This window comes from Sinocyclocheilus rhinocerous, unplaced genomic scaffold, assembly GCF_001515625.1.
Source record: "Sinocyclocheilus rhinocerous isolate Xijiao unplaced genomic scaffold, SAMN03320098_v1.1 scaffold53, whole genome shotgun sequence".
NCBI classification, from domain to species: Eukaryota; Metazoa; Chordata; class Actinopteri; order Cypriniformes; family Cyprinidae; genus Sinocyclocheilus; species Sinocyclocheilus rhinocerous.
In genome coordinates, this window is record NW_015645538.1 from 446,831 (window position 1) to 459,334 (window position 12,504).

Below are 12,504 nucleotides of genomic sequence, written 5' to 3' on the forward strand. Positions count from 1 at the left end.
TAAAGAATCCTTAGGACCTCTGTTGGATTGTCTATAAACTAATTACAAATATGGTTAAAGCAGAATCTTTTAGTGTTAAACAAGAACAAAACCGAAATCATTTTGTTTGGTCATATGAAGACTGTGCCCTTCATTTTGGTCATCTCTCTTCCTACTTTACACCCTGTGCTAAAAATTTTGGTGTTCTTTTTGATTGCAACCTGTGTTTTAAGAATTAAATTAGTGCAGTGGTCAAATCAAGTTTCTTCCACTTACGGCGTTTATCAAAAATCAAAACTTTACTCTCTGTAAAACAGTTTGAACAGATTATTCACTTGTTTGTTCTATCTCGTTTAGATTAGGCTACTGTAATTCACTATATGGTAGACTATAAGTCAGTACTATAATGCGTTTACAGATGGTCCAAAATGCTGCTGCAAGGTTGCTGACAGGCAGACGGAGGTTCGACTGGTTCGACTGGTTACCACCAGTCAAATTTAGAATTATTTTTAAAATGGTAACTTTTGTTTTTAAATCTCTGCATAATCAAGCCCTAACATATCTCTCTGAGGCAATCTCTACTCATAAACCAAATCCCTAAGATCCAGTAATCTTGATCTCCTCTCTGTTCCTAGATCGAGGTTCCATTGACGTGATCGAGCCTTCGCTGTTGCTGGTCCTTGCTGTTTTGTCAATAGCTTTTATTTAGCCGTGTCAATTGTATTGTTATATTGTGTTTTGATGTTTTGTGGTTTCTTATTTGTTTTATTTTAGCTGTATTGTAGCTACAGCACTTTGGATCAACCGGTAGTTGTGTGAAAGTGCTTTATAAATAAATAAAGAAAAGAAGACGATTATTTTGAAATATTCTACTCAGAAGAACGATTCGGTCACGAATCAGACATCGCAACCCCACTCTCACTGTGTTTTCATAGCATCTACTGAAATTTTTTAAGTGTTTTGAATTTTATTTTGCAAACAGTTACAATAACATGATTTCATCAAAAATGTATTAATCATCAAAAGAAATATTATTACATTACCAGCATTAAAATTCCTTCAGTGAGTCCTTCATTGTCGGATCAATTCAGTCTGATTCGTGAACACAGGAGAACGATTCGGTCACGACTCACGAATCAGACATCACAACACTCACTGATTTTACAAGCACCAACTGCACTTTTAAAATTAATTTTTCTTATTTTAATTTACAATTCAATTACAATAAAGATATCTTTTAATGAAACCTTTATTACTCATCAAATGAGATACTTCAAAACAGCTTTAAAATGTCAAATGACATCAGTCATGGGCAAGTCAAGGAACACAGTACAGTAGGCTGCCAATCCAGACAAAAACACCATTCAGATTCTGGTTTCTTCTTCTAGTTGATTAAACCACTAATCATCAATAATCATAAATTCAATTAAATAAAGTTTTACATTTTAAAAACATCAACAAAGATGGAAAAGATGATCTGAGTGTTGATAGCTGCATACAAAGCATTCATATATAGGCATGTGGTATTATGAATAGAGCTTGGTGGAGTGTTGTCAGTTCTCTTCATCGTAGCCAACAAGCTTTGCACTTATTTCCCACAATCGCAGGGCAGCGAGATCATCTTTACCTTCAGGAGCTGGTTCCTTCAGCTTACAATCACTGTAAACAGATCTCATTGTCATTCAGTGTCAAGAATAAACATATTAGAAAAGGTTAAATATTTAGACAAATTTAAATACAAACCCATCATGGTGAAAAATATATTAATATTAACAGCTCACCTGAAATAGCAGCCACTGTGAGACTCCAGCCCCTCAGCAACCGCACAGTAAATAGAAGTCTGAGCGCCTTGACTGGGGGTTTTCATCAGTAAGAGAGCAGGAAAAGACAACAGAGCACTGAGCAGAGGGTGGCGTGTCTGCACGTAACGTCCCAGTTCAGTGCAGATTACTCCAGGGTGAAGAGAGTACACTGTTACACCAGACCCTGATTTAAAATAGAGCAGGAATAAACAAGCCTAATGCAATATTCAGTTGTAAAACAGTTTTTAAAGCATTTTCTATGTTTGAATGTGACTGATGCATTGGGAATGAGTGCACAAACCTTTAATCCTCCGTGCTAATTCTCGAGTAAACAGCAGGTTGGCAAGTTTGCTCTGCCTGTAACTGACCAAGGAATCGTACGGTGCTTTGTTGAAGTTAAGGTCATCAAAGTGGATCTTACCTGCAAAAGGTCATCGGACTGAAATATGTCACATGGATATGAAAGTCTCATTTGCAAAATTAATAATACTGTAATCTCAAAATGTATATACATTTTTCACATGTACAGTACATAATTTTGTTATGCGTAAATTACCTTTTTCAGCATTAAAATTCACTAAATTCAATAAATTTAGCATTTAAAATGACTCGGTTGTATTGTTTTATTTTTTATTTATTTAGACAAATATAGAACTTTAATATCAGACTCGTATTGCTGATTGGCCATAATTGTTAAAATATTTACTGTCTTAACAGTATCGTCAATGATTTCATAATTTCTGCTAACATTCCTGATATACACAAGATTAAATATGGATATTTTCTGGTATATTTTGTTTATCACATGTACAACAAATGTTTTATGGAAAGCCTCGCAACTAAAAGATGTGAAGCTAAGATGTTAATGGGTGGGTTTTACCTCCTTTGTGAGCAATACTGGATACATTAATAATTCGACTAGGACTAGACTTCTTCAACACGTCCAGGAGCAGGACAGTCAGGAGGAAATGGCCCAAATGATTGATAGCAAACTGGGTTTCATAGTCATCCTCTGTAAGGCTTTTAGGGCACATCATCACTCCTAAAGGGTTTGTTCACACAAAATGTGCAACAAGTAACAATACAGGTTAAAGCACGGTGTTATTTGTTGCTTAACTAATAATGAGGTCAAAGGTCCCACCAGCATTGTTAATAAGTATATCCAGTCGATCCTCAGTGGCAGTGTATTCATGCACAAACTGCTGCACGGAGAGCAGAGATGAGAGGTTTAAGTGCCGAACTACTATGTTGCCATTTCCTGTAGATCGGCGAATCTCTGCCGCAGCCTTTTCTGCTTTTGAAAGATCTCGACAAGCCATCACAACCCGAGCCCCTAAAAAAAACAGATGCTATTGTCCATCAGTTTATGATGCAAAGTGCACCTTATATCCCTAAAATCCTCCAAAATCTAGACCTTTCAGTGGTTTTGTAAGGATAAAATGACAAAACATTTCAACAGTGTGTTTACCTCTCATGGCCAGGTCACGTGCTGTCTCTTTTCCAATGCCAGTGTTGGCACCAGTAATGATGACTGTCTTCCCATCCAGTCGCACACGACAGCGGCAAACTCCACTTGCAATCCATTTTCTCAGCAGAACCAAACCTGTTTTTGAAGGTCTATTATAAGCCACATTCTTTCATTCAAGTCCCAGGGAATTCTACACGTTGTAAATGTGGTCTACAAAGATTCTGAAAATATGAAAAAGTGCTTTTGGTTTAGATCTGGCATGGAAGCACTGCTGAAGAGTTGGCTCACTGCCCTTATCAAATCCATAAGGTCCATAATACAAAGCCATTTTTGAAAAATTTATTTTTAAATGTATTGCTGTAAATGTGTACATTTGCTGTGTAAACACCATGCAAGTCGAACAAATATCCGAATATATATGGATTTGATATTACTGTGCAATGGAAAAAAATATGATCACAGCTTCTGAATTCTATTAGATTCCTCAAAAAATTTACCAAATCCCTTAAGCTATGTTAAATACCTTTTGAGCCACAGCATTGTACATTCAGCACAATAGCTCTGTATTATTATATTCTACAATATATGGAAGAAACTTATTAGTTTATAACTGACTGAAATGTTATTTTAGCCCACCGACAGTTAGAATGAGAGGAAATGACATTACGCAACTTACTAATAGCTGTGACCGCAGTTACTGTGCCGTATTTGGCGAGACGATTTGACTTCAGTTCCTCCCACAGTTGAGTTACTTGAATAGAGAGATACATGTCATCCACTGTGATGTGCTGTCAGCTCTGCTTTCATTTTATTTTCTGTCATACAGTAACTCTTTTCTTTGCTTACAAAAATCTGTACGGCTACCGTCAAGCTCAGTGCCGGCTAACACATCTAAGCACCCTGCATTTAAGGCTGGGTCAAGGTTTTATAAGAAGATTAAGTCAAGATCATGTTAGATTCCATGGCTTACGCTCAGACAGAAATGTGAATAACAAAAACAGTGATCTAAACAAATTCTGCTTTTCAAACAGAAAACTGTAACAAGAGATTTTCGTTAGATGCAAAAAAGTTTCTTGGATTTAAGATTTACTTCATTTGTGCAGTTTGAGGTATTTGAAAACAGCTCCTGATCTTTTAAGCTATAAAAAGCTTTTTGGGGTATGGGTCATGTCATCTTCCCTCCTATGGCCTTATTCATTAGTTTGGCACTATTTTGATGATTTTATTAGGTTATAGCGCCCAAAATCAGAAATATGGGGATGTTTGGATATGACAAATTAGACAAAAATCAGTCAGGGTTGCATATATTTTAAACTGCGCTTTCTCTTAATCTATTGTTATAACCATATGAGTTTGTAAACAAGACACAACCTACTTTTAAAAAAAAAAAAATTTATTTGAGTACCAGGCTAAAATAGGTTGCAGTTTATCCAATGACTATTGCAAGATAGGCTAATTGGACATTCTTTCCCTTTGAATTTTACTATGGGTTTTAATGAATATTTTTGATATATGGCCTGTGATTTAAATTAGTGCAAGAGACATTTTTTTCTACACTTAGTCTTAAAAATTAAAGTTCCAAAAGGGGGTTTCGCCGAGATGCCACAAAAACCATTTTGGACTTCCCAAAGAACCTTTTAGTGAAGAGATCTTAAAACTCTTTTTTTTCTTCTTTTCTTCATGTGAAGAACATTTTAATAATCTAAAGAACCCTTTTCCACTAAAGAACCTTTTGTGCAATGGAAAGGTTCCATGGATGATAAATGAACCATAGATCCATGGAACCATAGATGCCCATAAATAACTTTGTGAACATAAAATAGGCTACACAGTCAAACAATAAAGGTGAATTTTGAAGATGCTTTTTTTTTTAAACAAAGTGCTAACAAATTGTCACAATTTAAAAACGCAGCTGCTTCATGCCTAAGGTTTTAAGGTATGAATTTTGAACAAAACAGATCTTATTTAAGTTGTTTTTAAATTTAAACTATGGTTCTAAGAAATGGAAAAGAAAACAGGAAAATCTCGAGGGGAAGCCATTGCTCTGAAATCCAACTTCTGTTCTTGGTTTTAAGAGTATAAACTGAACGACTCTATAAAACATGAGGGGCTTCTTTCTTTGTTGCTACTTATAAACGTTGTAACAATAATTGAACAAAACACCAATTCGTTCTATAAAAATCCCAAAACTGTGTTGGTGTTGTTGGAGAAACATACTCGTTTTAATATGAAAGAGTTGGTGTTTCAATCGAGGAATATTTAGATAGAACCATTTAATATCTTATGTGAGTAATGCATTCCTGACTTCTAAACATCAGGCGCCATCTTAGAATTAGTGAAGGCAAAGAGTGAAGCCTATTACGAAAAGAAAACGTTTATGCAGGCGATGTTAGTTATGGCGCGAGACTAGCATACATTGACTAAAAAAGTCAACGTTTTCCTTTCGATGATCGAGTTGTGAGTTTGTGTCGTTAACTCTGCAGTGGTAATGTTGGATCATTAGCCTACACTATTTAGCCGGCTAAGCTAGTGAGTGTGTATCCTGTTTAGTGCAGATAAACTGCCGTTATAAAACAACCAAATCAGTGCAGCAGATAGCACGACAAATGCTCGAAAATGTGAAAAAATTCGTAATGTTGATATTTACTGTAAATGGTAATTAGCTTCGATAAAACGACATTATAACATTTTTGCTTATTATTGGAAGTGATACTGCAGGCACCTTTTCATATCATTATATGCGTGTATTGTAGCAACGACTCTTCGCTAGAATAGACATTAACTATTGTATTCGCTTTTTTATTAAATAATTAATAAAAAATCACGATCAACCCGCCTTTCTCACAAATATCGCAACCAATCAGCGTGCAGGGAAACGCTCGTGGAAGTGACGTTTTTAAATGTTTCGCCTACCACCGCGAGCATCGAGGGAAAAACGTCTGCAGAACAGGGATCGTTGTTTTTCCATCATGGCAAAGCCCGCGAAGAATTAAAGGACATAACGCATTGTAAATTTGCATAATATCTTGCGCATATGCAAAACCGTGCACGAGGTAAGAGTCTCCCTTCTTCTCTTTGGAAGCAGCGCGTCGTTGTTTGTAAAGAAGTTGTTAAAAGTTGTTCAGTCAGGTAAACGCTAGCCCCTGTAGCTATGCATTCACTGCTGCACGGGGTCGCGCATGAGTGCAGTTAGCAGAGCGTGCTAACGCTAGCCTCGCGCGCGCTCTACGGGAGGATCGCGTGCGTGCGTCTAATATGGCGTTAAAGGGACTCGTGTTTATTTTGACAGGATGTCGATACTGAGTCAAGGAATCGGTTTAGCGGCTGATCCATGTCACTTTCTGCCAAAGTATGACAGAAAGTAAACAAATATTTAAATTTTTTATAACTTTGAGTAGAGCAGACACAAAACAAGTACTGACAACTAAAATAATTAATATTTACGTGCACATTTCCCCTGCTTTCCACTATAACATTAGTACATTTGCTTTTTTGTAGTAATAACTTATTATTGCTACAAAATAATAATATGTTATTATATCATAAATATATGTATATTAGAATATAGAGTTAGATTATGATTAGAAGCTGTACAAAAATATTCATATTGTCATGTTAACTAATAATAATAACAACAATTATTATTATTATTGTCACTTTATAGCTGTCAAATAGATTGTCATTATATGTTCAGCCACAAACATTACTAGTCTTGTTGACAGGAGTGATGACACTGTATAAGCATCAATCTTTGTTTACAGAAACATGGCAGAATCAGACCTTTACATGCAATGTGATGAAGATGATCTGGAGCCATGCCAGAGTTTTACAGAAAACCGGGACCAGATATATAACAAAGGTAATTAAGTTTTTTAGTTTGTTTTACTATAAGTAAAAACTACTCTTTATTATGTATTGTTTAAATGTATGTGGTCTAGAAGGCTTTGAAGTGTTTTATGAATATCATTTAATCATATATTCAGAAAATGAGTGTAAATACAAATAAAAGTGTTTTGCCTTTTGTTCATTTATTCATTTACTTAGTTACTGTACTCCCAAGTGGCAATAGTGCACTGATACCAATACAGTCTGATGGCACCTCTGAACCAACATCAGCTACTACTGACCTCGCAAATCAAGCTGTGCCTTTGGCGTCTGGTAAGAAGAAAACAAGCATGCTTCTAAAAAAATATTCCAAAGCCTGGTAGAACTGGCTTTCTAATTAGAGGCTTACAACTTCCGTTCCATGTACTGACACCTAATGGTCATTAGTTTGTGATTAGAAACACTGAAAAAGCACTGTAAAAAGAATAGCTGTGGGGCTTCAGTGTGGAAATAAACAACCAAGTGTTTTGTTTTTACCTCTAGCTCCCGCTGTTACGTTACTGCCTAATGCTGCCCAACCAGCTGGAGCTGCAGGTGGCCAAACCATCTTCATCAGTGCACAGGTTTTAGTTTTCTCTTTTACTGTCAATAAGGCATTTAAGCTTCTGTTTACATATTGAAACTAGACATGTTGTATTTAAATGATGGTCATCTGTTTTAGCCTAATCCAGGGCAGCCGTTGGCAGGTTCAATGAGTTTGGGAACATCACTTGGTTACCTTTTGAATGGACAACCTATTAGTTTTCTGACTTCTGGTAAGTCTTAACTCAAACCAGTGATTTTATTTCACTGTTACTTTCAGACACATTTTGCGGGATGCATAGCTGGCATGAAATGATCATTTAAATGTTATATATCATATGGTGAACAATTCATCCATGCATATGTTTAATTCTTTTGACCTCAATGTTTAATTTAAAAAAAGTACAATACACACACTTCTCTGGTGACGTATGCCTGACTTAAACCACACTCCTCACATTTCAACATTCAACAAGCAGTGTGAATGTTCTTGCATCAGACTTATAAAATAAATAACTATGTAAAGTGTTCAAGAGTCTACAGTATTCCAGAAATCTGTTGCCAGGCATTTAGTTTTCTTTTTTTATTCCTCTGCTGCTCAAAAACAGTACTTATTTTGCTGAAATAGTTTTGTCTGTCCTTATCAGCTCAGACACCACAGTTAATTGCTCCTCGGATGGTTACCCCAGCGAGTTCAGTACAGCAAACAACCCCTGGAAAAATGTCTGCATTGCAGATCCCAGTCACTTTGACCATCAGCAACCCCTCAAATTTACAAAGCATCACTTCAGCAGCCCCTGGAGTGACCACTCTAAACATGACACCCTCCAACGTCCTACCAGCCGCAAATCCAGGTGACAATTTATGCAGTTGATACTTCAGATTTTACAACTGAAACATTTTAGATGATTTAACCCTATGTTTATTTTGTTATTTTATTAGGAGCAACAATAAAAGTAATAAAGTTTACAAAGTTTACTGGAGCACCTGCAGCTGCTGGTCAAGTAGTGAGTTCATTAGTGCAGCCAAACAAAGCCGTCACCATCCAAAACAATATAACAAACAGAGCTCCAGCCCCGCTCCTGTCTGGTGGGCTTTTTCAGGTCACAAAACCTGCTCCTGCCACAGCAACTAACGGTCAGGACCTTTTTCTAATAAAACACAGATTTTTCAGATCTCATTTTTAGTTGCAATACTGAGTGTTGTTATTGTTTTAAATATGGACTGTTTATTGATTTAAATATTACTGATTGACATCTTTTAGGTGTTTAAGTGGATTGTTCACCCAAAAATGAAAATTGTCATCATTTGAATGAACTGAATCCATACGAATTGAGCTTTACTTAAAGTGGTCAAATGATGCTTTTTTAAAGATCATTATTTTGTGTATTTGGTGTAACAGAATATGTTGACATGCTTTAATGTTCAAAAAACACATTATTTTTCAAATACTGTACATTATTGTATGAGGATTTTGGCTCATCTGTACTTTGCCATGCAAGAATAAACCTCATTGGTCAATCAAGCATGTTTGAGCTTCCACTTACCATATTTAATGAGCTCTATGTATGTGTGTTGATCAAAGTTTACATGTGAATAAAAGAGATTCATTATAAAAAGAGATTGTGTCTTTTCAGAAGACTTGAATTTCTTTTACATTCTCTTTATGAACTTTTTAAATTGTAAAATTTCAGTGGACATTCTATGGAGGTACAGGAGTCTCTCAGGTTTTTTCATTTGCATTTTGATGATGACCAGAAGTCATATGGATTTGTAGAGATAATGATGACAGAATTTTTATTTTTGTGCGATCTATCCTATGAAGAGGTCTTTGAGAAGGAATTGAGAAGAGTATCTTTGTTTTACAGCATTGAAGAGAGGCTTCAATTCATCAAAATTCTGTGTTCGCTGTAAAGCCTTTTACCAAAAGATTCAGTCCCTGCGTGGATACTACTGTGTAAGTTTTTATTCATACCCTTTTGAGATGAAATGCCTATGAACAATGCTTTAAAGCAGGGGTTTAAAACCATTTTTGGTTTAGAACCTCTGCTGTGGTAAATATTTAAACCTTTCGCCAAGGTCTTTACTCATGTTCCTTTATCTTGTTCCCCATTTTCCAGCAATGTAATCAAGAACTTATCAAGAGTGTCCGGGACTTGACAGCCCAAGCTAGAAAAAGGATCAAGCGCCCGAGTGACAAAACCCACTCAAACCCCTCCACATCCAAGACTCCAGTTTCCTTCTCCACATCCTCAGAAACATCTCTCAGACAAGTCACCACTTCTGAGATACCTGAAGGAGCGCCTAGTCCTCGCTCTGGGGATTTTGATGAGCAGGGCAGAATGATTATGTTAGTTGAAGACTTCTTCTATGGGCAGCACCCTGGCCAGCCTGCACCAGTAAGTCCCAATGCAGAGCCTGTCATGATTAAATGCCAACTTTGTGACAAGAAGGTGAAGGGCAACATCAAGTAAGTTGGTTTTCAGTTTGTTTTTTGAGGAGAGTTGTTGGTATCGATAGATTTTTCATCCTTTAACCCTCATTTTAAAGGCTGATGAACCACACAATACATCACATGGAGTTGGAGCGACAAACAGGGGAAGTAGACTATCATACTATGTGCCAGCACTGCTACAGAAACTTCTCGACACCTTTCCGTCTGCAGTGCCATGTTGAGACGGTCCATAACAAAGCAGAGTCCTCAAGTGAGTCTATACTCCTAGATTGATACGTCCTTAAAATATTTTAATATGTTTGAGAACTAGGTTTTGAACCTTTACAGTTATTAATATTTGACTGCAGGTAATTTAGTGTCAACTTTTAACATTTCATTCTGTTATACAGAAGTGTGCAAGATCTGTGAGTGGTCCTTTGAGGACGAACCTCTCTTTCTGAACCACATGAAACATGCACACAAGCCGGGCGAGATGCCCTACATGTGTCAGGTGACTGATTTTGTGTATTCTGGCTTTATGTCTTTCCTCTCAGCAACAACTGTTTTGTCTTGAAAATGTTTGTGTAAATCAATTACTCTTGTGTACCTCAGGTGTGCGAGTTCCGCTCTTCTTTCTACGAAGATGTCATAAGCCACTTTGCAGAGCAGCACAAGAACACCTGCATCTTATTGTGTCCCTTTTGCTTAAAAGTATTTAAGTCTTGCGGCGGCTTCCAAATGCACTTCACAAGACATCAGGTAAAAAAGTGCTTACCACTACAACAGGCTTTTATTGTAGATAACAAGTGTTGAGATATTAAATAATTATTCATATGGAAAGACTTTTCAGATCCTAAACTGCTTTCCTATGATTAGACTTAGGAATATCATATATTGATTGTCTGCTGATTTATTGATTATTGATATAAGAGATCATTTTTCTTATAAATGTTAATATTGGCTGATGTGTCAGAAAGCTCCTGTTAAGGTATGTGTTTGTGCATCCAGAAAAAAACAGCGAGGCACTGTGACAAGTGCAGACTTCAGTTCATCCGTGAGAAGGACGAGTGGCAACACAGACAAAAGTTTCACAGGACCTTTGTCAAGCCCAAGCAATTGGAGGGTCTTGTGCCTGGCACTAGGGTTAGTTTGTTTTTAACTCCCAGTCACAGATGCCATGTCACTTAATGTTAATACCGCTACTGATTTATTGCTTATTAACTGCATGTTTGATAGCATTACCATTTTCCATGTCTGTTTCAGGTAACCATCCGAGCTTATTCTGACAGTACTGACAACAGAGATAATTTAGTAGCACCTCCACTGAAGACTCCCTCAAACACCACATCAACACTTGTAGCATCTCAAAATGTCCCATTGAAGAAAAAACCAGTGGAAAGCATGGTGGAGCTAATGGTCAAGTTTCAGAGTCAGTGGTGAGTATTTGCTCGCTCTATCTATTAGGGGTGTAACCGTACACGTATTTGTACCGTACGGTTCACGGGGCAAATTCCAAATGGAAGTGATCATCCCTATGCCTTTGAAGGGCAGAGCCCTTGGAGTGGGGACTTTGGAGTGAGCAGGGCACGTGCGTGCCATTATGTAGTCGTTTGGAATGCACTTGGCAAAGGGAGCGAAGTAATTTCCTCATTATCTTCAGCTGGGATGTTCCCATGACAATGCAGCACGGTGTCCGTCAGCAGATTCGCTGATGGACACCGGCATAAAAAATATACATTTTATATTTTAAAAAGTTTTATATATATATTAGTTTTTATAGATGGACACCGTGCTGCGTTGTCACGGGAACATCCCAGCTGAAGATAGTGTGGAAATTACTTCGCTCCCTTTGCCAAGTGCATTTCAAATTACTACATAATGGCACGCACATGCCCTGCTCACTCCAAAGTCCCCACTCCAAGGGCTCTGCCCTTCAAAGGCATAGGGATGATCACTTCCATTTGGAATTTGCCCCGTGAACCGTACGGTACGAATACGTGTACCGTTACACATATATCTATCTATCTATCTATCTCATTTGAATTGCTTTTAATTTACTTTCGTTTGAAAACAAAGTGCAGATCAGACTTTCGTAAAGATATTTATAGATTTTTATCTTCTGAGAAATGGCTATCATCTTGTTCTTCCAGCAAGCCAACAGAAAAACACTTCTGCATGGAATGCAACTATGACATTCCGTATTTTTCCAACCATTTCCCCACCTATGTGAGCTGTTCCCTCTGCCGATACAACACCTGCTGTTCTAGAGCATATGCCAATCACATGATCAGTGAACATGTTCCTCGCAAAAGCACAAAAAAATATATTACCCTATACAAACCCTGCCCAAAGTAAGATTTTTTTCTCTTCTTTTGGTATGCTTGTAATGTTACTTTTATTGTCAATAATGATAA

General features: G+C 37.1%; 1 protein-coding gene across 1 annotated transcript; it reads right to left on the reverse strand.

The window, feature by feature from the left end:
- Positions 1–1,028: 1,028 nt before the first annotated feature.
- On the reverse strand, positions 1,029–6,231 carry LOC107706178 (retinol dehydrogenase 12). Its single transcript, XM_016509782.1, has 8 exons — positions 6,163–6,231; positions 3,926–4,000; positions 3,250–3,384; positions 2,923–3,114; positions 2,662–2,823; positions 2,083–2,202; positions 1,761–1,965; positions 1,029–1,638 (listed from the first exon to the last, which is right to left on the reverse strand). The coding sequence occupies exons 1-8, from the start codon at positions 6,218–6,220 to the stop codon at positions 1,533–1,535; spliced, it is 1,053 nt and encodes a 350-aa protein (XP_016365268.1). The 5' UTR covers positions 6,221–6,231; the 3' UTR covers positions 1,029–1,532.
- Between the last annotated feature and the right edge of the window lie 6,273 nt (positions 6,232–12,504).

Excerpts from the sequence above, each read along its gene's own strand:
- LOC107706178 (XM_016509782.1), bottom strand. The coding sequence starts at position 6,220 with ATGATGGAAAAACAACGATCCCTGTTCTGCAGACGTTTTTCCCTCGAT. Across the intron at positions 4,001-6,162 it reads TTCCCTCGATGCTCGCGGTG|TAACTCAACTGTGGGAGGAA; the intron begins GTAGGCGAAACA and ends TCTCTATTCAAG. Across the intron at positions 1,966-2,082 it reads ATTAGCACGGAGGATTAAAG|GGTCTGGTGTAACAGTGTAC; the intron begins GTTTGTGCACTC and ends ATTTTAAATCAG.